Source organism: Pituophis catenifer, unplaced genomic scaffold, assembly GCF_029215685.1.
Source record: "Pituophis catenifer annectens isolate HBS135680 unplaced genomic scaffold, rPitCat1.0.hap2 SCAF_2, whole genome shotgun sequence".
NCBI lineage: Eukaryota > Metazoa > Chordata > Lepidosauria > Squamata > Colubridae > Pituophis > Pituophis catenifer.
Window position 1 is genome coordinate 96,862,955 of NW_027256882.1, and position 26,605 is coordinate 96,889,559.

Consider the following 26,605-nt stretch of genomic DNA (forward strand, 5'->3'; position numbering starts at 1 on the left):
CATATCTTGAGAAATGCTGTTCCAGAGGGCAGGGGCAGCGTCCTTGAACGTTCTTCAAGATGACAACATTTAATTGAGGGGGATTGGAGTGCACCCAGTGTGCCCAAATGTCCAGGGTAAGCAGAAACAATTGGAGATAGGTGGTCCTTCAGATAGCCAGACCTTCTACCATAACGGGCTTTATAGATGATGACCAGCACCTTGAACTGCACCCAGAAGCCTACTGGCCACCAGTGCAGCTTGATAGTAAGGATAAACATAGCAAGAAGTGCCCATTACTGCTTGTAGCACTACATTTTAAACCATCTGTAGCTTAACATATTTTAATGTTATTTGTTTATTTGTCTGTCTGTCTGTTTCTTTGTTTCATTAAGGCATTTTTCTATAGTTCCTTTCCTGGGATTGCTCAACTCTTCAGAAATCTTTCCACTTCTTCCTGCAATCATAAATTAATTCTGGGAGAACAGAGGGTGTGGCCTCTTTCTGACTGAAATCAATGTTCTGTAGAAATGTAGAATTAGAGTCTTTTACCCAGAGCTCTGGCAATCTTCCCAACCTGTGCTAAACCTGAGTATTTAAGGAATCAGTAAGACCTGATATGAGCTTTGGAAAGTGTTGGTTAGACATCACACTTCTCAGCACTTAGGTACTGTTACAGTGGTGGAATTCTTTTTTTTTTTTTACTATCGGTTCTGTGGGTGAGGCTTGGTGGGCGTGGCAGGGGAAGGATACTGCAAAATCTCCATTCCCACCCCACTCCAGGGGAAGGATATTGCAAAATCCCCATTCCCTCACCACTCCTGGGGGAAGGATATTGCAAAATCTCCATTCCCTCCCCATTCCTGGGGGAAGGATATTGCAAAATCCCCATTCCCACCCCACTCTGCAGCCAGCCAGAGGTGGTATTTGCTGGTTCTCCGAACTACTCAAAATTTCCACTACCAGTTCTCCAGAACCTGTCAGAACCTGCTGAATTTCATCCCTGGTACTGTAACCCATGTCTTTTAATCAAAATGGCCACAGAAGGCAATCTCTAACAGAGGGGATGCACCATATCTGCAGTAGTCTGATCACAAGGAGCTGAACTGACTCCAATCCCTGACTGTAACATCAATCACATTATCAATGCTGGACTCTGTCCAGAGCAAAAATGATGGGAAATTGTTTTAAAAATGGAACAGCTAAAGCTGGTCTTAAGTTTCCTCAGCTGTGGGTTGGGGTGAAATAAAGGAAAGGCCATGAGGTCATATCATATAAAAAATAGTACTGGAGCACATTCAGGCTCCATTTAAAGTGATAAGAGGATGAACCCATTAGGATATTTTGTTGCAGCATCCATTATTGATTTCCTTGGCCAACTGGCAACTTTTAAGATCCCGAAACTAAATTTTGCTTCAGATTAAATTCTGGAGAAGACCAGAGAAAGACATGTTAAGTAATCCAAGTTGCTCATTGAAACCACTGCTTTGTGAACAGAAGGTTTTATTAGAGGAAGCATATCTGTTACACAACAAACAAGGGAAGAAAAAACCAAAACACATTAGCTGAAACTGTATCCCGGTTACGGGATCTGGGAACTCTATTTATGTCCTTGTCATCTGACCTCTTTGGAGAATACATTCCAGCAGGAACAAGCCACAAGCACCAAAACACTCCAAATGGCTTCCTGGTAGCTGCATAGCAGGAGTTCTGTGGAAAATACAAAGAACCATATCTGGCACCTGAAGCCATGCTAACTTAGTAGGAGCCACTTTGGGGAAGCTTTCTCTGGAGTTGCAATATTAGAAACCTCTAACTTGCATTGCTCTGTTCCCTCTTTTAAAATGTTGCTGGCAAGTTAGTGAAGAGGTCTATTTGTGGTGATGCTGCAAATAGCTCACGAATCCACCCTGTGCTATATTAGCGTGAAAACTGAAAGATAGGTCAGCTAAAGTTAGATTTTCAGTCCCTATGCAACAAAAAAACACTATGATGGCATAAATGTAGAAATATATAGATTACAATCTGTACAATGCCGTATTCCCACAACTGTCTTTTCTTCATTTATGCCCGATTTTTCAATAAGTTCCTTATAGCACTTTGTATGCTAGCTCTAAATTACCTAAATAGGCGGGGATGTTTTATGTCAGCTTCACCATAGAAGAAAATGAAATCAAAAGCCTTATTAAGTCCAGGGTTCAACCATATGAAAGTCACCACTTATTTATCAAAGTAATAGTTTCTTCTGTGGCTAGGAAAGCTGCCCTTCCCCCCAGTAAAAGTGAAATTGCTCCTAAATGTGTACAAGTTAGGGGTAGTTTTTCCTTCAAAGATAAAATTAAGAGACACAGAATCACAGAATTGGAAAAGCCCCTAGAGGTCATTTAATTCAACCCCCCTGTTCAATGCGGGATCCATTCAAACATCTCTGATAGATGGATATGGAGCCTCTGTTTGAAAACTTCCAGTGACAAAGAACTTACCTCTTTGCTCCACTGGCTGACAGCTTACACAATTCCTCCTGATATCTAACTTGAACCATTTCCTTGTAGTTTTATGTGTGGATTCTGATCCTGCCTTCTGGTGCAATATAGAATAAGGACAGTCCTCCTACTTTTGTGAGAACCTTTCACACATTTGAAGACTGTTATCTAGTTTGCATAAGTCAAATAAGGCAATAAAATTCTCAACAAGGAAGTGCTAAGAAGAATGGAGTTCTCAGACATACAGAAAGAGATACAGCAACCAAACCTAAAGAACTCAGATGTTGGTACACCAACACTTGGAATATGAACCAAACAGGTAAAACATGAAGTCTTTGTAGTGTGTGTATGTGTGTGTGTGTTAGAGATGACATTGGTGATGTTGGTATTACTGAAATCTAAGTCATGATTAAAATATGGTGCTAGAAGAATGTAATTTGTTCAAAAGAAACAGATGCAGCAAAAGGTTTGCCTCATATGTAGAGAAGATTACATCTGTATGGAAATCTGTGACACCAAAGATGAAAAGCCCACTGAAAGCATCTGGATGAATATTAAAGGAAAAAGAAATAATAATTACACTGTTGTGGGTGTGTACAATAAGCCATTCAGCCTACCAGAAGTTATAGATGAAGTCTTTACAAATCAGACGGTCAAAGTATCTTGGAATCACAGGTCTGTGATAATGGGGGATTTCAACTACTCTGATATCAACTAGGAATCGAACTCTGCAATAGGTGGGAAATTCAAAAGGTTCTTCTTAGCCTTGAGACAATTTTATTGTCCAGAAAAGGAACTAGAGAATTGGCTGTATTGAGTTAATACTTTCTAACAGCCACTATGTGAAATGGGACATTATACAAATTACAAAAAAAAAAAAAAAGAATCAGGGAAGAAATGGTTGAAGAAATGGACATTGTAGAACAGGGGTGTCAAACTCGCGTCATCACGGCATTGTCACGTGATGTATCAGGACTTTTTTCCCCTTTGCTAAACTGGGTGTGGTGTGGGCAGCATGTGATGCATCCAGCCTGCAGGCTGCGAGTTTGACACCCCTGATGTAGAAGGCATGGGAGAAAGTGGCCATGTGATTCTAGACTTCACTATATTGCAAGTACAGAGAACTGAAGACAGCCATATTCTATATTTAAAGAGTGTTGTCCTCTATAAACTAGAGAAAGATAGGGAACATTCCAAGAATGGAAATCCTGAAGAGAAAAACTTTATAAGGGATTGGGAAATTCTGAAACATGAGATAATTACGGCTTAAGCACAAACATTTCCAAAGAAAAAAGGAGATGGCCAATGAGCTCAGCTTGATGGATAGAGTTCAGGGATAAACTGAGAAACAAACATGAGTTTGTTAAAAAGCATAGGCTGCACCAATCTAATCTTATTGTTTCTTTTTGTTTTCTCAACGTGACAAGATTGGTAAATCAAGGGAATGTTGTTGATGTAGACTACCTAGATTTCAGTAAGGCATTTGATAAAGTTGATAATAGCCTCCTTCTTGATAAAATGGAACAATGTGGGATGGATGGATGGATGTGTAGTTGGTTGAACAATAGTGCCCAAATTATGATCCTAATGGATCTATAGCTACACGGAGAAAGGTATGCAGTTGGAGGCTCAACATTTTTTCTTGACCCAGAGGTGTTCAACATTTTTATAAATGGCTTAGAAGAGAGAATTGAAAGGATGCTCAGCAAATTTGAAAATGATATAAAGCTGCTGCAGTTGGGGGAGGGAGGAGTGCTAACATCTCAGAAGATAGAGTCGGGGTTTTAAAAGATCTTGATAGATTCAAATATATTTCAGTAGCAAGAAAAACAAGTTTCTGCATTTAGACAAGAAAAATCAGATATACAGATACAAGTTGGGTGGTACCTGATTCAGTATTACTATTAGTGAGAAGGATCTGAATATCCTGTAAACCACAAATTAAACATAAGCCAGTAGTGTGCTGCAAATGCCACATCTGGAATACCAAAAGGATGTTGAGGAAAGAATGCAAAGAACAAGTTGATTGGATTTGGAGACTAAGTGTTATGAAGAAGACTAAAAGAACAGGATAGGATAAGCCTAAAGAAGAGAAGGCTAAGGGAACACATCATAGCAATCTTCCATCAGCTGAAGCTTTGTCACAAGGAAGAAGGTATGGATTTATTTTCTGTAGTGAAAGACAAGAAAAAACAGATGTATCTCAAAGCATAAATAGAATCAACAAGAATAGATAGTTAAAATGCCATACCCAGACAAGAGCTCAGTAATTTTTTTTTAGAATGAGAGAATCAGCTCATCTACTCTAAAAGAAAATAACAAACACCAACATTTGCACACTATATTGTTAACACACTTATCAATTCACCTGATTCCCGCTTAATCCATGCTCACATTAACATGCAAGAAATCAATATAGGGACAAACCTATAGATTCTTTTCTGCTTACTGGCTAAACAAGCTACATGGTCTGTGCTGGTTTCTCCGAGATAGATAGAAAATCAAATGGGGACATTTTTTTGGTTTGTTTTCCATTACATGACTGAGCAGTTTATGATGCACTACAGAGAGATGACATGATATTCATGTATTTGTTGGCTTATATAATTGAAGTGCCTCCTATTCTAAATGGTACCTAGCAGTTTGCAATCTCTGGTCTGTTTTGCATCAGGAAAAAATCCACAGTCCTTAAATCAAAATTCCTGAACAATGATTTCCTTCGAGTCAAGCCTCCCACCTTCATTCATTGGTATATACATTGTTTAATAGTATCTCCACAGGGTCAAAACAAACCAATTGAGACGATGCTATTGATAAACTTGAGGATGTTCATTATCAATTGTCCTTCTCTGGTTACTATTTCTAGATTATTATACAGTATCTCTAGATTTTAATTCAAACAATGGTTTGCCTCAGCAGCTACACAAAGTAAACATATACCAATGGCTGAACTGTTTAAGTAGCCATCACCACAGTTAAATGCCTTCCTAGAGGAAGTAGAATAAATTTACATGCTATTTCTAGCCTCATGAAACAGCAATAATTCCCTTGCCAGAGCTGCTTATAAGATATCACCAGTGCATACTTTGTCTCCATCTTCCACAAAAATAGGGTAGTGCAAATTAGTTGACCGATACGCTGGACGAAATGGGAAGGCCTATTTGACAGTTCAGTCGCATCACTGCTTTAAGCATACCTTGACTGTTCAGGAGCATAATGTTCCTTCTACAGACTTGGAAAGGATCCCATTTCCCCACATGCTACTATTTGTTGGAGCAGTGTGACTTGAGCCTTAGACCCTGCCTTTTCTACCTCACTAATTAGGAAAGCAATCATTTTATAAATTACAATTACATGTCTCCAAAGTAATAATATTCTTTCTTTCTTCCTCTGAGCAAGAATAGCTTAACATCTCTCTTCAAAAGCAGGGAAATCTGTTAGGACTGTGCTATGCCTTTGATCAAGTCAGGAATTAGCACTGAAGCAGTGGTATAAGGAACCCCTCGTGCTGGCAGAGGAGACATGGTGCTGGTCCCGTCAACCCAATTATTTTGGCTGGCGGGCTCCAGGAGGAGGGCCTTCTCTGATGTTGCTCCTGCCCTCTGGGACATCTTGCCCCTCCCACCAATGTGAGGTTGGCTCCAACTCTCTTATCTTTTCGTAAGGGCCTAAAGATGTGGCTTTGCCAGTCAGCTTGGGGCCCCAGTGGAGGAACAGCGCAATGGAGATGGCTAACAATAGATCTCAGCTCTTCCCCACTCTGCCCCCCCTCCCCATGTGTCCTTGGTTTTAATGTCTAATTTTAACTTTTTGTTTTAGTTTATATGAAACTGTAAGCCGCCCAAAGTTATAGTAAGATAGGTGGCTAATAAATTTTATAAATAAATAAAAATACCATTGCTTCATGGCATAATAATTTTATCGCTTTACAAAAAATTAGGTAAATCATATGATTTTTATTAGCTGATACTGATAAGAATGTATATTATGTCTTATTTACATTTGATTTCTAATTTCCAGTTGACCTCACGAGGCTGGGCAGGGACTGCCAAAGGGCCGGATGTGGCTCAGAGCTATAAAATGTCCAGGTCTGCAATGCTGACATGTTTTTTGTGAAGAAAATTTATGATACTGAATTGTTCTTAAGCCAGCCGCAAGCTGATTTGATAATATATTCCCTTTTGCAGTGGAAGAAAATATTTTGTTCTCTCTGCAGAAACCAAGTCACAGAAAGTGCATCCTTGCCAATGATTGTGTGTGGAATTCAAGACCTTTAAAAGACGCCCTAAATCAGAACTTATGCAGTGTCCATACTATAAGTCTCACACTGTATTAAAACTTTTCCTATTACTTCAGGGTTAAATTTAGATGGAAAATGAGCTTGTGGCTAATATGATTCCTTTCAAATAGTTGCCTGTATGTATTTGGTATGTAACTGTGAGAACACGGAATACCATAAAAATTACTCTTTCACTTCATTTTAATTAATCTGAATTTCATATTAATCTGAATTTCCACTAGAGATGAAAAGACCAAATCTTCGTGTGAGGCTCCAGCAGTGAAAACCTGCTAAATTCAAAAACAAAGACTTTGGGAAATCTCCAGTTAGTGGAGCAGCAGAGCTCCAGCAGAGATGGCCTGAGCCAATGATGGCGAACCTTTTCAGCACCGAGTGCCCAACCCGGAACATCTGGCACGCGCGAAGACCAGCTGGCCAGTGCGCATGTGCCAGCTGGTCTTTGTGTGCACTGGAGCCCCGGAAACCCAAAGATCAGCTGGCCGGCACCCATGCGTGCGCCAGCCACCTGCTCTTCGGGTTTCCAGCGTGCACATGCATGCTGGCCAGCTGGTCTTCGCGCGTGCCAGAGTGCCAGAAACCCGAAGACCAGGTGACCATGTGCGTACCAGCCAGCTGGTCTTAGGGTTTCCGTGGCTCCGGCACGTGCAAAGATCAGCTAGCCGGCGCGCATGTGTGCGCCGGAAACCAAAAAAACAGCTGGCGACAGCATGCGTACCAACAGAGAGGGCTCTGTGTGCCATCTCTGGCACACGTGCCATAGGTTCACCCTCACAGGCCTGAGCTAAAACAAGCAGAACACATTCAGTGATGCCTGGAAGCAGATACCACCTTCTCCTCTAGCCAGGAGGCACTGCAAAGCCAAAAATATACCAGTCTCATTTAGAGACTGTTCAAAATTACAATGGCACTTATGACTATCACTCTTACGACTGTTGCAGCATCCGCGTGGTCACACGAACAAAATTCAGACTCTTGGCAACTGACTCATATTTATGACGGTTGCAGTGTCCCGGGGTCATATGATCACTATTTGTGACCTTCTGATAAGCAAAGTCAATGGGGAAGCCAGATTCACTTAACAACAGTGTCACTAATTTAACAACTACAGCGATTCACTTAATAGCTGTGGCAAGGAAGGTCGGAAAATGGGGCAAAATTCACTTAACAGTTGTCTCACTTAACAACATAAATTTGGGGCTCAATTGTGGTTGTTAAGTCGATGACTGCCTGTACACTTTTTCATATTGGTTGGTAGAATGTTATCTCTTCTCCAGTAAAAGTAGCTGTTGGTGTCATCATGTGTGCAGATCCATCTAATTCTTTTCATGCCCTTCAACTAACCCAGGGGTCGGCAACATGAAACACTCAAACAGCCACAAAGGTCCTAACCGGAAGCCCCCCATTCAATTCTGGAGCCAACCATAAGTCCAGTTCCCCCATCATAGAGTCTCCTCCTAGCGCCATTTCCTTTTTCCTCTGCCTAACCAAAAGCCCTATCAATTGTGGAGCTGACTGGTAACGGAGCCGCAGCAGAGGCATGAAAGAGCCACATGCAGCTCCAGAGCAGCAGGTTGCTGACCCCTGAGCTAACCGATTACTATAAACCAGCATCAGTGTTAGCCGTACCATGCACATATAAACTTTGTTAGCCTTCCTGATCAAATGATTTGGGACATTCAATATTCTGTTTCCTTTTCCAGCCACATCCATCTGACCAGCAGCAACCACAATCAGGTCTTCTTCATATCTATTCCCTCTAAGTGATGAACACATGTTACCTGCTTAGAAATTTGGATCTTTGAATATGAGGGGCCTTCACGGTATTGTCCTCACTGGACAGCAGCCTCAGATCCAAATAAAAGTCAGCTAGTATTTAGAATAACAACATCTACATTACCTAAATACTGATGGAAATGCAATAGGGAGATAGAAAGAGTGCAGTGATGCCATTTCTGTGGCTGCTATAATTATCTGGCTGAAAGCGTTGCAACCACGCAGGGAATCATTTCGCTCAGAACAATTTCTACACTCCAAACAAAAGCTAAAGCCAAGCAGCTTTATTTCAATCAGTTTTTCATATCTCCAAAAATGAGGACAAATACAACTATTGTAGAAACTTCATTTTTATCTGCCAATTGCCAAGTTGTTTCTAGGCAGATGCTGCCACCTTCTGGGAAAACACTTTATTATCAGGGAATACACTGATGTTGGTGCCATCACATTTCTTTTTCCTTCTACTTTATGTGAAATTTGATCTGCAGATGATTTCCCCTCCCCCCAAAGTTTTTTAAGAGGGTTATCTTAAATTCATGGTTATTTTTGTGTAAACAGTCTTCACAAAATGCCTGTTTATGGTCTGTCACAAATGTATTTAGAATCACAGATCCCAAACCATTGGCCAAACCAAACCGGTGGTCAAACAAACCCAAATAAAAACCAAATGGAGTACAGACCCCAAAGATGAAAAATGGTCAGTTACATAATACTTTCATTGATTGGTGATCATTGCGCCACTATATTCCCTCCGAGATGAGTTTCTTTATGGAGGCTTCCTGATGCCTTTATGGAGATTTCCAGGTCATTGCTTGGCAACAATACATGAAAGTTTACCCCTTATTTTATTCTGGTAGAATCCTTCAGCTTCCTCATTTAGTCTGCAGCACAATGAATTCCCTCCAAGTACTTAGTCAGGCTGTCTGCAAATAGGCCAAGCCAGCCTTGATCCCAGTGCTAAGTGCTGCCACCTGGCAAATGTTTCTAGTGGTTTTAGGGTTAAATAAATCATGAAATCTTGAATTCCAAGGAAGCAAATCCGAGCTAAGAAACTCAGTGTTCTTACATGTTTGGCATCAAGTAAATGGCAGCCAAACCCAGTTCAATGAACATGATTATTCCTTTGTTTATTTGGTTTGCATCGTTATGCAACTTGTACATATTTAAAAGATTAACTACAGCCATGGTAAAATGTTAGAATACCATCTTTTGGGCCTTAAATAGTGTACAGATGAATTTAATACCAGGGGGGGGGGCTGTCTGTCCAGTCCCAAACATGAGCATCTATCAAACTGTTGCTTGTGGTCAGAGAAGGCTGACAGAAATGTCTCATTGTGTAACTAAGCCATCTTTTGGGGAGGGAGGTTGCTCAGAGTCACATTTGCTGATCTTGAGACAGGTGCTGGAAGGAAAATTAAATTGGTACAAAAATCTAAATTGTAAAAATATAACTGAGTAACAACTTCTGGAACAGCTTTGGAATTGTCCCAAGATTCTGGCAAGGGACTACATCAAGTTTGGGAGCTTCATATTAAAGAGTCAGAGAAAATCTACAGATATACAAAAATAGGCCACAAGATTAACTAAAAACAGACAACCCCATTTTATTAGCAGTTAGTTCACCAGGACATTACATTAGTGACACAGTTTTCTGAACCCAAAATGAGTTCAAGTACAGATTAAAAATACAGGAGAAAGACTTTTAAAAATATTCCCTCCCCTTTCCTCCCTCCCACGACAAAATAATCCCTACCCTTCCCAATGGGAAAACATACAGAATCTCATGCAAACATGACAAAAGGAATTCCCAGAGTTCTTCCTTTTAACAAAAAAAAAAAAAAAAAAACTCAAACAAAAAAATAAAAGTGTCCTTCTTCAAATTCAGATTTTAGTTAAGTCCTCTGTTACTCAGAGAGAGTGGCGTTTTCCATCTTTTGCTGACCAACTTACTAAGTGAAAAGGCAAATGTTTTCTCCTCCCTCTAGTGCACATTAAATAACACCAGCATTTGGGAGCAGTACAAATTAATACTTTCGTTACACACATCCTACGTTTTAATTCTTTTTTGCATGTCTCGCTTTTGGCAGCATTCTACATCATGCAGACTGCTATCTTGAGAAGCCAAACTTTAAACTTTGTATATCGTTTTGTTATTTAAGACAGGGATAATCGTAATATTCACAATGAGAATGATCCTTTAGGTAGCAGCTACCTGCCTTAAAACAACTTCCTGAGGGCCCTCATACAGCTAAGCAAGACTGTATTTTCACATTCAAATGCTTAACTTGGTAGTTTGATTCAGGTATCCTGATGCACAAAAGATGCACAGAGAAACTGCACTCAACAACAGGAGTGAAAAGGGGGGGGGATGTAAATCCCTTGTTCTTAAATTGTGAAGTTGATTCTATCCACAAAGGGCAAAGGAAAATATATTGTTTTGCAGATTATAATTTCAGAGTTTTGTTGTTAGTTTCTGCATTGAAGTCTACTCAGAAATCTGAAGCCGTAGTAAAATCAACCCAGTAACTGGAGGGCCTTTTGTGTGCTCCAAGACAAAATTTCTCAAAACAAGCTTACCATTTCTGATGAATGACCCATATCCCAAATGGACCAATACAGTCTTTCCATTACCACATTTCAGTGGTCACTTTTTTTCTTGATTCTATTTTACAATGGCTTGGAAGGGACAGTCTGTCTTTGTGTCTTATTTCATAAGGCTGCAGATGTCAAATGCTAAGAACTTGTCATTCCAAGTCTGTCACTACATCTTTTCTGCCAATAGCCTCCTTCGACATCCATGTTTTTCAAACGTGGCGGTGTTTAAGATGCGTGGGCTTCAACTCCCAGAATTCTCCCAGCCAGCCAAGACCTCTGGATGATTTGCAACAAAAGGGCAAGCTAAATTTGCCAACAGATGCAACTCTGCCTCCTGCCCACCCCCAGCCATATTCATTCTACCTTAAAAGAGAAATGTCCAACTAATTAGAGGTACTGGGAAGCTTGGAACTCTTCAACTCTTCAGCACACTTTGCTTTCAAATCTGTTCATACAGAAGGCTGCATGTAAAATACTGTATTAAAAGAGTTCACAAGACAATGGCATCTTCCCACATTTGGTCTTACACAGGCTTCTGTCTCAAATGTACATTCATTACTGGCATAGCTGCCTAAACAAATGGGGACAACAAACATAATGAAGGTGAAAAAGAGTAATCAACTCAGAGAAGAACAATGGTAAGAACTATAAAGAGGGATTGAAAGAATTTATAATATTAAGATTTAGGGGGATTTGATCTCAGTCTTCCTGTATCTGAAAGCACATCACGCAGAGACGTATTATCTACAATGCAAGACCGCAGGCTGCAAAAGAATGGATTAAGATACAGAAAGGCAGATTGTGATTATCAGAGGAATATTCAGGGGAATTTGAATTTCAGTGGAATAAATTATTTTACTGGTTATCTTCAAGTAGAGGTGAGGCGAGGCAGTCAGCTACTGGGCATGTTTCAGTTTAGATTGCTGCACTAAATGGTTATACACTCTGTGGCCTAAAGTTCTCTGCAGCTTTTACTCTTATTTTACTCTACAAATCTATGGAATTTCATGATCCACTAGATGGTGCTCACACACAGGATGAATGAAAACAGATGTGTTGAAGCTATAACTAGATTGTGATGGACTTTAGCAGAACTGGAATTGAATTCAGACAGTAATTGAAGAATTGCCGACACTGGTGTGAGAATGATGTTTGTCCTCTTCTCTGACCCAGAAGAGGCCTATAAACTTTTGGCAGCAATTATGGGCAGTCATGATCTAAGTTAAGAAGAAACCTTTTTTGCTTCTTGCCTTTTGTCCAAATGTTCATTCATAGAACTGGTGCTAGTAGGATTACAGCTTCAATGAAAACCAGAACAAGAAGACTGGTCTAGCAAATCACTTCCAATAGTTAGAAATCATTAAGCAAAACAGGAAGATATTCTGGGGGGGGGGGGGGGGGGACACATCTACTTCCAAATTGAAAAAGCTTGGAAATCTTTTTGATAATCTACTGTTGAATTTATAGTAAATGTTTCCATTAGCAATACTAACAATTTTTTTTTTTAAAAAAAATATCATAACAACTCTCCAACTTTGGATCAAACAGTAGTCAGACCAGTCCATACTCCAGTGCCTTTAATTCCTCCACTGAGGAATTAAAAAGGCTTTTCAAAAGTCTTTGACTCTTGTCGTGACCTCTGTTTTCCCAACCCCCTCTGGACTGCAAGTTTAACATGCCTTTCCTATGACACATCCAATATGTAGCAGGACAAGACAGAATAAGCCAAATGGGGAAGAATGGGGTCTATTTACCTTGTTAATGTAGCTCCAAACACAGACAGCAATGGGCAAGTGTGTATATGTGTGTGTGCATGCATGAATACACAATACTATTAGCAGCATATTTATAAATTCCATACATACACATATACACACAAGGGAACTTAGTAAACTAGAATAAGTGGGTTATCGGAAAGTCTCAGTCACAGCTCAATAAGACACATTGGACAGGAGGAAATAATTGAAAAATGGACAGCCACTGGCTTATCCTAAAATGATTCTAACAGAAACAGACATTATGATGACAAATCAACCAAACCCATGGGTCATTTTTCTCTATCCTCTATAATAGCAAAAGGGTGGGAAAATAAGAACCTAATACTTGGGAATACCAACTCTAATATGTATCCCCTATCCCACTCCAAAATGATCAAAACTGAAAACTACTAAAATACTGTTTGTTCGGTACTCATGAAGATCAATTCTCTTAAGTTGTATTTAGGATGACCATTAGAGCAAAGTTTACACATGATGCTAGAATGTCATCCTCTTTCAAACAGGCAGGATATGTGCATCAGAAATTAAAAAAAAAAAAAATACTGGATTCAATTTATTGAATCTTAAACCACATCTCACATAATTGTATGTTGAAACCAGAGACAGGGCTATAAGAAGGACACAAATTAAAATATCTCTTTGGAGCAAATTCTCTTGCCAACATTGTCAGATGACTATGTTGCTCACGCTTGGTCATTCCATTCCTTTCCCAATATATTTCTAAATAAGAAGACAGGAAAAAAAATCCATCTGGGATAATCTAAATATTGCCAATACCAAAGTCCTCCAAAGTCTTCCATATAAAAACAGAGCATTTGCTTTAATTAAGATCTCTGCTCCAGAACACTATCTCAGTCCTATCTCAGTCTGAGGCCAAATTGCATAATTAGGTCCATGCTTGGAGCATGGCCTCCCTCTGGCTCCATGTTCATATTACCAGTGATGTTCTTTTGCAAACTCATACATGTGCAGGACTATTATTCCTGATCCTTGGTGAATTCTTGATCCTCTCGTGTCATCTATCCAAAGAGAAGGAGTCATTTTGTTGTAATACTATTCCAGATATTGGAAATAATGTGTGAGGAAAACTCAGATCTTTATGAATCTTCTTCACCGAAACCTGGCATTATAGCCAAGGAGGCACAACTTAATACTTTCGGTAAAGCTGGTGTCTTGAGCAATCTGGCAGAAACAGATGTAATAGTCCTGGCTTGGCCCTGAGGCACTGCTTGTACATCAATTCCAGTAGTTATTCAGATGGCTGCTTTCTTCCAAGCTTCCAGGTTTAACCATGTTGGCGGTTTCCCACTTTTCCTCAAACATCTTGAATGGATATTGCTCAAAATGCTTCTTCTCTGTTGAATATCTCACATCTTATCACGTCCTGTTGGCTTGGAGTAGAGGTTTGAGATCCTCCCCATGGATCCATTCTACTATTGCTTAATACAAGAGATAAGAAGTGGCTATCTAGTGTTCTGGAGTTCTTCCCGCAGCCAAGTTGGCAGTGTCTGGCCAATTTTATACAGTAGCTTGGATAACTCTATGTTGTGGTCCCTATAATAATCTCTCAAGAATGCTCTGGACTGCATAGGGAAGAAAGAAAAGAACAAAGAAACATAATTACATGTTATGATTAAATATAAGATGGTGTTAAACTTAGAGGGACAGAGAACCCTGGAATGTATGAAGCCACAGGAGACATCTCCTCCACTAGCTGCCAACCAGGGCTATCCTTACAGAGCCACGACAGCGTGCACCAATGGTAACTTCATCTCTCTGAAAGCTGCAGAATGCAATATATTAATGCTATCATATCTTTTTCTCTGAAATCAGTAGTTGCACTATAATTCACAAAAAATGTTGGTGGCTCTGAAATGGAAGACTGAAGAAACGCTATATGACGAGTATGAGTAAATACCTGTGGGTGTCTGCACATCCTACTAGTTTATATAGGGTGGCTGTTCTCCAGGCCCCCCGCCTTAAATGTTGCCATCTGATGGGACCTCTTGGTGGCCGCTCCAACCCTTTGGAACAGGGATCAGACCTGAGATCTGATAGATCCCTATCCTATTAGACTTACAGCGGGATATAAAAACCTGGCTCTTCCCCCAAGCATAGGATGGGAGTTGGGCTGCAAGGAAAATTGATCTGGTGCCTGGGAGTAGTTTGTTTTTAACCATGTTTTATCAGTGGTTGTAAACTGTCTAGAGTCACCATATGAGATAAGCAGCCATCAAAGTCCTATAAGTAAATAAGTAAGTAAAAGTTCAAGCAGAATCAGGGCAAACACCCAATCAAAATAGATGTTTTCCATTTGGATTTAACTCATAAATTATGGAGGATTCTTTGTCTTTCAATAGAAAATAGCTATAATCCTAAAACTGCAAAAATGTAAGATAATTCTAAAGCATTATTCTATAGGGGATGGGGGAATCAGTTGCCCCCGGAGATAAGAAGAATCCAGGACCTCAATGCCTTCCGTCGTTCCCTGAAAACCTATCTTTTTCAGCAAGCCGGGTTGGCTTAAGAAGAAATTTTTAAAATTTTTAAATTCTTTTAATTAGTCTGTGATTTTTAATTTTTTTGGGCCAAATTTTATATATATTTTTAAATGTTTTAATATTTGTATTCTATGTTTTTTATCTTGGCTGTACACCGCCCTGAGTCCTCAGGGAGAAGGGCGGTATATAAATTCGAAATTAAATTAAATTAAATTAAATTAAATCAGGTTTTGGTAGGTAATATAAGAAAAGCTCAAAGGCAACATGTTATGTTGATTTAACCACCCATACTCTTCCTCCCCATATATCTACAAGATTTCAAATTTAGGGTCTATTTATTATAAGCATCATAGAAACAGCATCAGCTATGCAGAGATCTTACCTTTCAGCAGGGTAAGGCTACAAGAACTATCCCAGCAAGGCTAATATGTACAGTCTAAGTGTTCAACTGGGAAAGATTCACAAGAAATGCATAAGTAGGCCCACATCTTATCTTGCAACAGTTTATGAACAATGATTGTGGGGATAAATCTAAGTGACTGGGGTGCATGTGCTTCATAAATTCATAGCCTTCAGGCAGTGGCATAAAATCTCACCATGGAGAGGAAGCAGCTTTCATTGAGTACAGAGCAAAGGTTAGTGGGGTTTCTGTCCTTACAAAATCAGATCGGCTGGCTACCCAGCGCACAACTGTGCCAGTATCTTCTAAGAACAGCAGATGAAAAATGCCCTCATTTTACATACTTACATCTAAATCCATCTCTGGGTATTTTCTTCCTTTGCTTTTACCCAAGCACTTGGTCTTCCCTCCCTCTAATAGTTGGCACCAGAATCCTTTTTTGAGATCAAACCTATCACAAATTACAAAGAAGATGATATCCAAATGATCCCCATTTTGTAACTCGAATTATTTTATACATGCAGTAATTACATATAATTAAATATGGAAACCAACTTTCCTGATCAAAATGAGATCCGTTTTATCAAACATATGGACATGACCATATCGCACTATTACTCTGCTACAAAACTCAATAGCAGTGGAAGAGAAAGAATAAACTTCTATCCTTTCACATATCTCTGCTAATCTATTCATTCCAATGTTTTAAACTGCATTGTGTGGTGATCCTGTAGCTAGGTATAAATGGCTTCTTGTCCTAAATTTAGATAACTCATACACACATACACACACACACACACTAAAAATGGTTCTTAAGTCATGCACTAGGAATTGCACTAGCCAGAATTGTTTAAATATATGAATGCTCTGAAAGAATGAATACCTATTGATTATAAATTGTTCCACAGCTTTGAACAAGAGAATGATAATTTCTGCGGATTTCAAACGACACACTCCACACTAATGCACACTGAAGTAGACTGATATCTTGTTTTATTTGTGCAAATGCTTGTAGACCTCCCCCTGGATATATCCTCTTCCCAAAAAAGTAATGAGGCATGGAGAAGTGAGCATGGTTATCCTCTCCCCTCCCCTCCCTTTCCCTCCTCCTGTCCCCATAATTTGTTTCTCTGCAGGAATTCAGATTCACATGTTTTAAACTCTACCAGAAAAGAAACGCCTTGTGAAAGTGTTTGCAAGAAGGTAAACAGGGAAATTGATTCCTGAAACACATTACCCGGAATGAAGATAGAAAATATTATTTTCCTATTACATACTTACTGTATGTACATAGTATTTACTTGAAAGAAAATGCAGAGTGTTCTGTTATGGACAATCAGTCATCTATGCATCATAAGATATGTTCAATGTAATGTTTATGCATTTGTTACAGAAAACAGTATTTAGTATTCTGCATTTTATTGCTACTGAAACCAGAGTAGAACACAGTCTTATTCCTAACCACCACAATGATCCTTTGTGATGAAGGATTTCAAAGCTTCAGAGCAGTCTTGATGTCTACAAAATGAAAGGAAGCCAATTCTATAGTCCTCCAATCAGCTCTTCAATTGACAGGGGGGAAATGCACACAATGCGAGGGATGCAAGCAAGTAGGATCCAATGCTGAAAATATATTCAAAGATTATATTCAACAAAAGCAGATATGATGAACTCACGCTAGAGTTTTATGATAATCTATGGTGTTTGTCACTCCAAGAAATTTCTGGACTGTTTCCATTACTTTGGCTGGTTCTGTGCGTAGTCGCTTGCCATCCAGAACAAGAATCTGAAAGACATTTTTAAATACATATATATGTTAGGTTCCTCTCTTATACTAAACATACACCTTCCTAAGTGCAATATATTGCATCAGGAACAGAGACAGTTTCGCTCCTCAGAGGTAGTAATAGAGCAAATCAAAATAATAAATAAATCCACTTCGCCTGTTTTTGTAGAATTTATATTTCAGTTCTATTATATCCTAACTCAAAAGCACAGGAGAGCCAAATAGCATAAGAAAGCTATACACTGCTTTAACTTAGTGAATAAGTATTTCTAAACTTATAGTACCATAATGGGCACACATATACTCCCTCAATGACCTACCCATCTATTTTTCAACCTCCACTAAAATTTGTTAACTAAATCAAAGTCATTTTCTTACATTAAAATTTCCTAACTTAAACCTAAGATGAAGAATCATATCACCTGTTCTATGTGGTTTAAAATTCATTCAATTGATTATATTTACCAAAAGGAGAATGACACAAGATGATTCACCCAACCAAAGATGAGTAGTCAGAATAAAAATAGCAAATGCAAATAAAAATATTGCACAATGCCTACCTTCTTCAACCTTATTAAGTTTCGGCCAAAGCCAATCCTAGACACTTCCCTCTGTCAAATAAAAGGGTGCATTTATTTATTCAATTTATCTCCTGCCTTCCATCCTGGAGTTCAAATTGGTTATCTCTCTTCCCAGTTTACCACACAGCAATCCTGTGAAATAGATTGGGCTGATAGAAAGTGATTGATCCAAAATCACCCAGTGAACTTCCTTGGTTGAGAGTGGACTTGAGCTTGGTTTCCTAAGTGCCAATCCAATTTCTTAATCTCTACACCACACCAGCTTTCTCATATTTATATATGTCTCATATGTCTAACACACACTCCTGTCTGGTATACACTCAAAAAGTGTACACCAGAATAAAAAAAGTAATCAGTAATAGATTAAGATTAATTTATTAATGGTACTGCATTTGAAAAAAAATAAGTAATGCCCACCATCATATGTAAACTATTCATTTAGAAATAAAAGAAGTAGGTATACATACACTCCATCCTTCCAGAGATAACAGCCAAAAAGAGATGGAGGGAAAAAAACAAACAGGGTGAACAGGGATTATGGGGAAGGGATCTTCAAGAACCTTCCAGATTTATCCTGATGGAAACAAACCAGGAAGCTTCTTAAAAAATTTTAATCTAGATCATACTAGATTATACTAGATCATTTCCCACAATATAATTATTTTAACATGAACATCTCAAATGATAAGATGGAGCACTTCCATCATTAAGTTCACAATTGATGGTGCTAGCAAGCTACTTAAATTAAAACTATTTGTTATTGTTGATGACAAGCACATCCTTTTCAGTGTTAAAATAAAAGGTTTTCCACCAGACCCAATTATTAGTTACAGCCTCCAATCAACATAAGTAATATTTGTGTACTAAGACAGACTTAATGTTAATCTCAAATACACTATGTCTACAATATTAAGACAAAGTCCCCATGAGATTATGATTAGCAAATTAGTTAAATGCTGGCTGGACAAAGAAATAAATTGAGACACAGCTAGTTAGAACATTGTACTAAAACTGCATCAAAATTCTCACTGAAATTGAGTAACATACTGATTGGCAAATCACAAGGTTCAACCCCATCAGGGTTTTTTAAAATTATTTTGATTTTTTTAAATTATTATTATTAATACCTTTTTAACTCTTTTTTAGTTCTTTTTTAGCTCTTTTTAGCTTTTTAGCTTTTTAAGTGTAAATTGGGTTTTAATTGGATTGTTTTAAATTGTGGGCCAAAGCTGTATAATTCTTTTAATTGATTTTAAATTTTGTATTGGTATGTTTTTTATCCTTGGCTGTGCACCGCCCTGAGTCCAATAGGAGAAGGGTGGTATATAAATTGAATAAATCATAATAATAATAATAAATACCTGGCTTAAAAGAAAGCAATAGCAATAGCACTTAAACTTATATACTGTTCCATGTGCTTTATGGCACTCTCTGAGCAGTTTACAACATCAGTATATTGCCCCCAATAATCCGAGTCCTCATTTTACTAATCTCAGAAGGATGGAAGGTTAAATCAACCTTGAGCCAGTCAGGACTGAACTCCTGGCAATGGGCAGAGTTAGCCTGTAATACTACCTTCTAAGCATTGCACTACCACGGCTCACTGTCAGGGGTGGGAAAGATGAAGGAAATGATTCTCAATTTGGCAGAAAGCATAGCTATCATTTAAGAAACCAAATGCACAAGGGTAGGATAAGGATCCCTGTCTTGGCAAAAAATAAATCAAGAATATTTAGAAAAAATATTTCTAAATAATAAAAATAATTTTATATTTGCTGATCCCACCTACTGAATCCCAAAATAGAAATAATGTAACAGAAAATAATATATCAGATGACTGTATTCATAGTAATTATCACTCACCTGATTTAAAGGCTTAGGCTTCATCTTCAAAATGGTCATGAATTGGAAACTAGTTACTGTTTGTAAAAATGCAATTTACTAGTCGTATGTCTAGATCAGGGATGGGCAATTATGGTCCTTTTGAGAATTGTAGACCTCAACTCCCAGAATTCCTGAGCCCATGCTGGCTCAGGTGTTCTGGGAACTGAAATCCAGAGGTCGTAAAGGTGGTATAATTGTCCATCTCGGGTCTAGAACTCAAGACATCCCATGCTTATTGATTAGATTTCAGACCCCAAAGAAACTTTACATGCTTTCTTGGTTTCTGTCCAAAAGATTGGATGAATAGGTGGCAATATAAATCTAATAAATAATAATAATAATAATTTTCAGTAAAATCCTAAATTCAGTGAGGTTTATTTTAGCCAACTCTTCTGAGCTAGATTATTTCTGTCACTAGTTTTCCGATTTGAACTGTTTTGTACTTCATTTAGTTTATTATTAAGCCATTCCACATGGGTTTTTGAACCACTCTAGCTCTGTTCCCATGTCACAATGTGGGTTCAACATCCAAGTTAATTTATTTCTATCACATCTGCAATGATCCTCAAATCACTAAAATTAGGCACTTTGTTTTGTCACCATGTAGGGACCTGCAGAGTTTGTAGGCAATTTGCTTTCCCATTGTTAGGAATGTGTCAGGTGCCAGAGAAATCAGGAGATCAAGGTAGTTCAGAGGAATATAAAGATTTATTATAAGCTTAAGGTATCTACAAAAATCTGAACTACTAATGGTCAAAGCAATTTGGCCCTAGATAAGAAATTCATGGTGAACTTAGATCTCTTGTGGGCACGAAGAGACTCATGACTGATGACGCATTCGACCCCTCCCTCGGGCTCAGCCTGGTCGTCTCCTACAGCTTCTTACTAGCACGGATGTTACCTAGTTAGGGTAATGAAATGTCTGCAAGAAACAAGCAAGCTCAGAGAGCACCAAGGACCCCTCATTTCAACCCTGAGCTACAAATATTCTCCTTTATTGATATATATCACACCTACTGTATGGTTGTATGCAAAATGAAGCAATGACACAATAAATATGTGAACAACCAGGCTGCTTCATTTGTTTTTCCCTTAGCAACTGTTCCATGCACAAAAAGGTGCTAGCAATTTATTTTGAGGTTTTTTTCCTTTCGTGGGAAGTAAAAAGTGAGATTTCTGTTGTTCCACAACTGTGTGTCTGCTGCTCCCTCACAAGCAACCATCAGCGTCTTGCTCTTGTTGTATCATTTAAAAAGTATTTTCTTTCTTCTTTCACTCTAGCTTCTGTAAAAATATATATTACTGAGAAAATGCCAGATTGCTTTCAAAATGCAATCATGGCATATGTTTTTAACTGAGAATATTTGTAGGGCTCACTTGCTTTATTCTACACATGATCTTTGAAAGATGTTCTGGAGGTGAGATCCATCCCTACCAGGTTTTGAAGGACCTTCAAAACCTGGTTTTGCACACTGGCTTGGGGCCCTGATGGGGGCATTCCATGCTGGAAGTGGCTAATGGACTAATGGACTAAGAAGATCCCACCTCCATCCCACCCATGTTCCAGTTCCCAGAGTTTACCCAATTTCTGTTCATTTTAATTGTTTTAATATTTTAATATTCTTGTTTTTATCTGTTGCAAGCTACCCAGAGCTGCTCAATGGTGAGATGGGCAACATATACCATATGATGTATAAGATGTACCGGAGTATAAGACATATCTGTTTTTGGTGAGGAAAAGAAGAAAAAGAAATCTGCCTCTGCCTCTGCGCAATTTTGCCTCGTTGCAGCAAACAGCAGCCTGCTTTACTTTCATTTTCATTTTCAGCATAACTTGATTAGCACAAGGAAAAAAAATCTGCTCCAGCAATTTACCTCTTTGCAGCAAACAGCAGAGCCCTGGGCAAAACACCTGAGAGCAAATCAGCTGAGAGTCGGGAGACCGATCCAATCAACTTGTGCTAATTAGGTTGTGCTGAAGCTGAAAGGAGCTGCTTTTTCTTGCTGTTTGCTTGCAAGGAGGTAACTGCTGTGAGGCAGAGGCCAAGGGGTGGGGGCCAGTGGGTGGGCAGGGCTACATTCGGTGTATAAGATGCACCTAAATTTTCACCCCCTTTTAGGGGGGGAAAAGGTGCATCTTATACTCCGAAAAATACAGTAAATTTAATTGAAAAATGAATGAATGAATGAATGAATGAATGAATGAATGAATGAATGAATGAACTACCAACCAGAATATTACCTGTCTCTGACAAATTGCTTACTGTATCCATGACTGTAAACTTGGCCTACATATATACTGACTCTAAATTGCAATACTGACTGCAGTTGTCACAGGCTGAAATAACAGTCTGCTTTTTAAGTACTGTATCCACCCACGAAGGAGATCAGCATTTTGTGGCCAGAAGCAAGATTTTTTGGAAATGTTCACCATGTCATTAATGGATTTTTTTCTTAACGTTATAAAAACCATGAAGATAACGTTAGAGTAATAGGATTTTTAATCCATCCTGACATTGGCCAGCTGACAAACTACACAGCTGCATCTCTCATTCCCTTAACTTCAAAATAAAATACAAGTATGGTGAATTTTTTGCTGCCCTATTCTCAAATAATCTCACAGGATAACATTATTACCATTGGAAGGAACTACGTGCTTTATCCAATTCTCAGGGAACCTCTTTACAGACTTTGCAGAGCGAATTAAGTGAATTCCAACATTCCAGAAAACATATGCATTTTCCACAAGAAACAAACAGCATTGGATATATGGTTGTATATATAAACATTCCGCTTCATAAAACCCTCTCTCTGGTTTGTTTTTTGAGAAGGTAAAACTAAAGATTCGTGACTTGCTTACCTGATTGGTGTGGAAATTATTCAACCAGCGTTCAATATGGGTAGCATACCAGCCTGGTACTAGGCAACGGTTCTGTAAAGTCCGAAGCTTCTGAGAGGTCTCAGGTCCAGCTGTAATCACCTCATGAAAAGTGTACTTCAGGGCAACTGGATCATCATGTGCCCGTTGATGCTATCAAGAAAAAAACGAAACAATTGTGCGAGTCCTTTGCTAAACAGGAACAAGAAACATTCAAAGAAGCAGAGAGGAAATAAGAAACAGGAAAGTGGAGGAAAGAGAGGAAGGCACAAACAGAGAAACAAGTAGCAATTAGGGAACACATTAGGGTCACTTGAGATCTAGGACAAATTGAGGCACCACAATCTAGAAAGCTGAATTCTAATGGTAAAGGGAAATTGTTGCTTCAGAGAGCCCTGCAGACTGGTGGGCAGGCAGGAAGAGCTTCTCTAACGACATAAGAGCTGCTGTTATTACGTTTAATAGCTACATTGCCTTTCCATTAATGAATAGTGCTTTAGGTCAAGAAGACAACACTGCCGTGGAGCAGCTTACCTGATACCAAGAGTAGGCCCGATCTGCAGGATTGATGAGGATGGTGATTATTTTTGCCTTGGAAAGCAGAGCAGCAGCCCGCCTTGGTGTGACTTCTGAATCAAAGTAATTGGCACTCTTCTCAAAATAGAAATCAGAAGTAGTGTTGGAAGGAATGGGGAAAAACTCCATATACCTTAAAAATATCAGCAGCAGAAAGGGAAAAATAGATTGGGTGAAGCAATGCAGAAATATGTTCAGGTTCTTACTCAATGTCAATTGTTTATGCCACTTTAAACAGAACAAGGATTAAGACACATCAAAGGTTTCTTTCCAGCCCCAAACCGTATTAGTCAAGACATTCATTAGAATGTAGCTGATTTTAGAACTTAAGCCTGAACAACCAATGAAGCATTCTTCTGGATCAAAGACTTAACAGACTGCAATTTATTACATTTATGGAAAAAAGATTAAGCATACGGCAAATGCAGCATGAACTACTGAACACAAGACAAACAGACCAGCTGTTGATCACCGTTCTTCCCAAGCAGACAGATAGGAATAAATGGTACCATTTTGAGAAAAGAGGGGGAAACATTATAACAGACATTAAACAAAAAATCTTTTTTCCTCATTCACATTTTCGCCCAGTAGGATTAACACATCTTTGCAGGGCATCACTGCAGAAACCCGGTACGGGAATCAGATAAAACGTGTTTAACAATTCTATGTTCTAAGCTTACAGAGATGATGGTCTGCTGACAAAGTAGAACATGCTACCTGGCTCCTGCCCTTTGAAATATCTTACCCCTGGGGGTGAGATCAGCTCCCACCCTTCTGACTTGCCATAAGAGCCTTAGGTTCTGCCAGATGGCTTGGGGTACCAACAGGGAATATCCCACTGGAGGTGGTTGATCAATTAAGAGTCAATCCTACCTCCTCTCCCCCACCCCCACCCATTGCACCTGGCTCCCTCCTTCCCCATCTTGTAACTATGATTTTACTTTGATCGTACTTTATTTTATTGTGTCAGGAATATTTACTTCTGATTTTAATGTTTTCATGCTGTAAACTGCTCAGAGCCGTTTTGAAATGAGACGGGTGGCAAATAAAATTAATTAATTAAACCTTAAGAGCTAAATATGTATATTTCTTCCACAAATATAAATCCAAACAGAAGTTTGCCCCTTCCTTGCTAGATATGTTTGGTTTTCAAAACATTCCAGCAAAATAGATTAGAGAAATTGCAAAGCAGTTCCTTCATTCCTTTGCAGTGTCATTATGAGCCAAAATATAAGTGGAAGGGGCAGCTCCTCATGCACCTACCCCAGCACAAAACTTGAGAATGAGGCCTACCAGTCAATGCCTTTTTGGTAATTATGTCCATTGAAGAATTGGATCTCTTCAAAGGTCTCCGAGCTGGGATAGTTACTGCTCAGGTCAGGGTGCATCCCCAGGAAGAGATAAAGGGCAGTGGTGCCTTTTCAAGGAAGAAGAGAAGAAATAAGGCAAGGGGACAACGAGTTAAAAACCGCTTTTTCACCAAGGTTCTGACAGAATTTTACACTCTCGATCACTGTTTCTCAACCTCAACATTGTTAGGGTCTGTGGATTTCAACTCCTGGCATTCTCTGGCCAGCATATTGGATGGAGAATTCTGGGAGTTAAAGTCCACAGACTTTAAGGTTGCTGAGGCTGAGAAACACTGGTCTAGATTATTCCAGGGATAAGCGGATTTGATATGTTCAGTCCTCAATAAAAATGTAAAAAACCAACGATTAACCCAGTGCATTTGTTAATTATGGCATATATGATATTTTATCCTACTACATGGCATTTTAAACAGCTATCATCTCACAGGCAGGGAAAAAATAACCCCTCTGACGTAAAGCCTGGGACTTTAACTTATATTTCCTATTTCTGTCAGCTTTGCAGACTTAGCCTAAATATTATCAGATTTCAATTGTGTTAAATGTTTTTGGCAGTTGCTTCTCCAACTCTGAGTAGGAATTACATTGCTGTTGTAAAAACAAATCTCTCTCTCAAAAAAAAGAAAAAATTGGGCGAAAAGGTTTTTGTTTTTTTAATTTATTAGTTTCCTATGTTGAACCGTGAACACTGATGGATGATGACAAATGGCACCAACAATAACTGTTCAAATTTTACTCACCATTGCTTGAAACAGCCATTCTCCCTACCCTGACAATAAGTTGAAGAAACCGCTTATTCTAATACGCCTTAATATGATTGGTTAAGTTTTGGGGTAATGGATTGTACTTGCTCAGTCAACTGTGGTTTAGTTCATATATTATGGTTTAAAATGATATTGTAATCTAATCATTGGGATAGTATATTTCAGCAGTATAGCATACATCAGTTACTACTATACCTGTCTTCTGAGGACCAATAATTAGCAGCTTGGGGAACCGGTCGCAGGTCTTCTCTTTGGACCAAATATCCTTGTGGCGCTTGTCCTCACAAGGATCCTAAAACATGACAACATGCTGGGAATCAGCCAGCCCATCCATGAGAACAGGATTTTTATAGCCCAACTGTTCTTACTGAAGAGGTCTCTCAAAAGCCAGCAATTTCAAGTACAGATAGTCCTTGACTTACAACCATTCATTTAGTGACTGTTTGAAGTTAAAACGGCAATGAAAAATGTGACTTATGACTGCTGTAGCATTCCCATGTCATGTGATCAAATTTGGGGGGCTTGGCAACTGGTATGTATTTATGACAGTTTTGCTTCCACCAAGCAAAGTCAACGGGAGAAGCCAGATTTGCTTAACAACTGCATGATTCACTTAGCAACTGTAGCAATGCACTCAACAACTGTGATAAAAAAAGGTCATAAAATCGGGCAAAACTCACTTAACAACCAACTTGCTTAGCAACAGAAATTTTGGGCTCAATTGTGGCCGTAAGTCATAAATAATAGAAGGAAGATATCATCTTTTACTTCGCTACTACACTGAGTCTGCACCGTTCTTTTTTTACTTTCACCCTCTTGAAAGGAAAAAAAAAATACATATTTCAAAACCAGGCTCACCCTTCTTCATGGGGCCAGTATTATGATCTATAATTATCAGAATACTCTTTTTATAAACACATATACAACTGAATGAAGTGATCAGACGTGGATAGAAGGAAG

The 26,605-nt window shown here is 38.9% G+C and overlaps 1 protein-coding gene across 1 annotated transcript in view; it reads right to left on the reverse strand.

Annotated features, from left to right (window-relative positions):
* Positions 1–13,947: 13,947 nt before the first annotated feature.
* The window catches only part of NDST1 (N-deacetylase and N-sulfotransferase 1), a 31,262-nt gene continuing 18,604 nt past the window's right edge, over positions 13,948–26,605 (reverse strand). The window contains exons 8-14 of the mRNA XM_070933871.1: positions 25,841–25,937; positions 24,808–24,931; positions 23,473–23,647; positions 22,921–23,091; positions 17,486–17,595; positions 16,158–16,260; positions 13,948–14,491 (exon numbers count right to left, since the gene is read on the reverse strand). Coding sequence (XP_070789972.1) covers positions 14,372–14,491; positions 16,158–16,260; positions 17,486–17,595; positions 22,921–23,091; positions 23,473–23,647; positions 24,808–24,931; positions 25,841–25,937 — 900 coding nt within the window. The 3' untranslated portion in view covers positions 13,948–14,371. The remainder of the gene's footprint in view (positions 14,492–16,157; positions 16,261–17,485; positions 17,596–22,920; positions 23,092–23,472; positions 23,648–24,807; positions 24,932–25,840; positions 25,938–26,605) is intronic.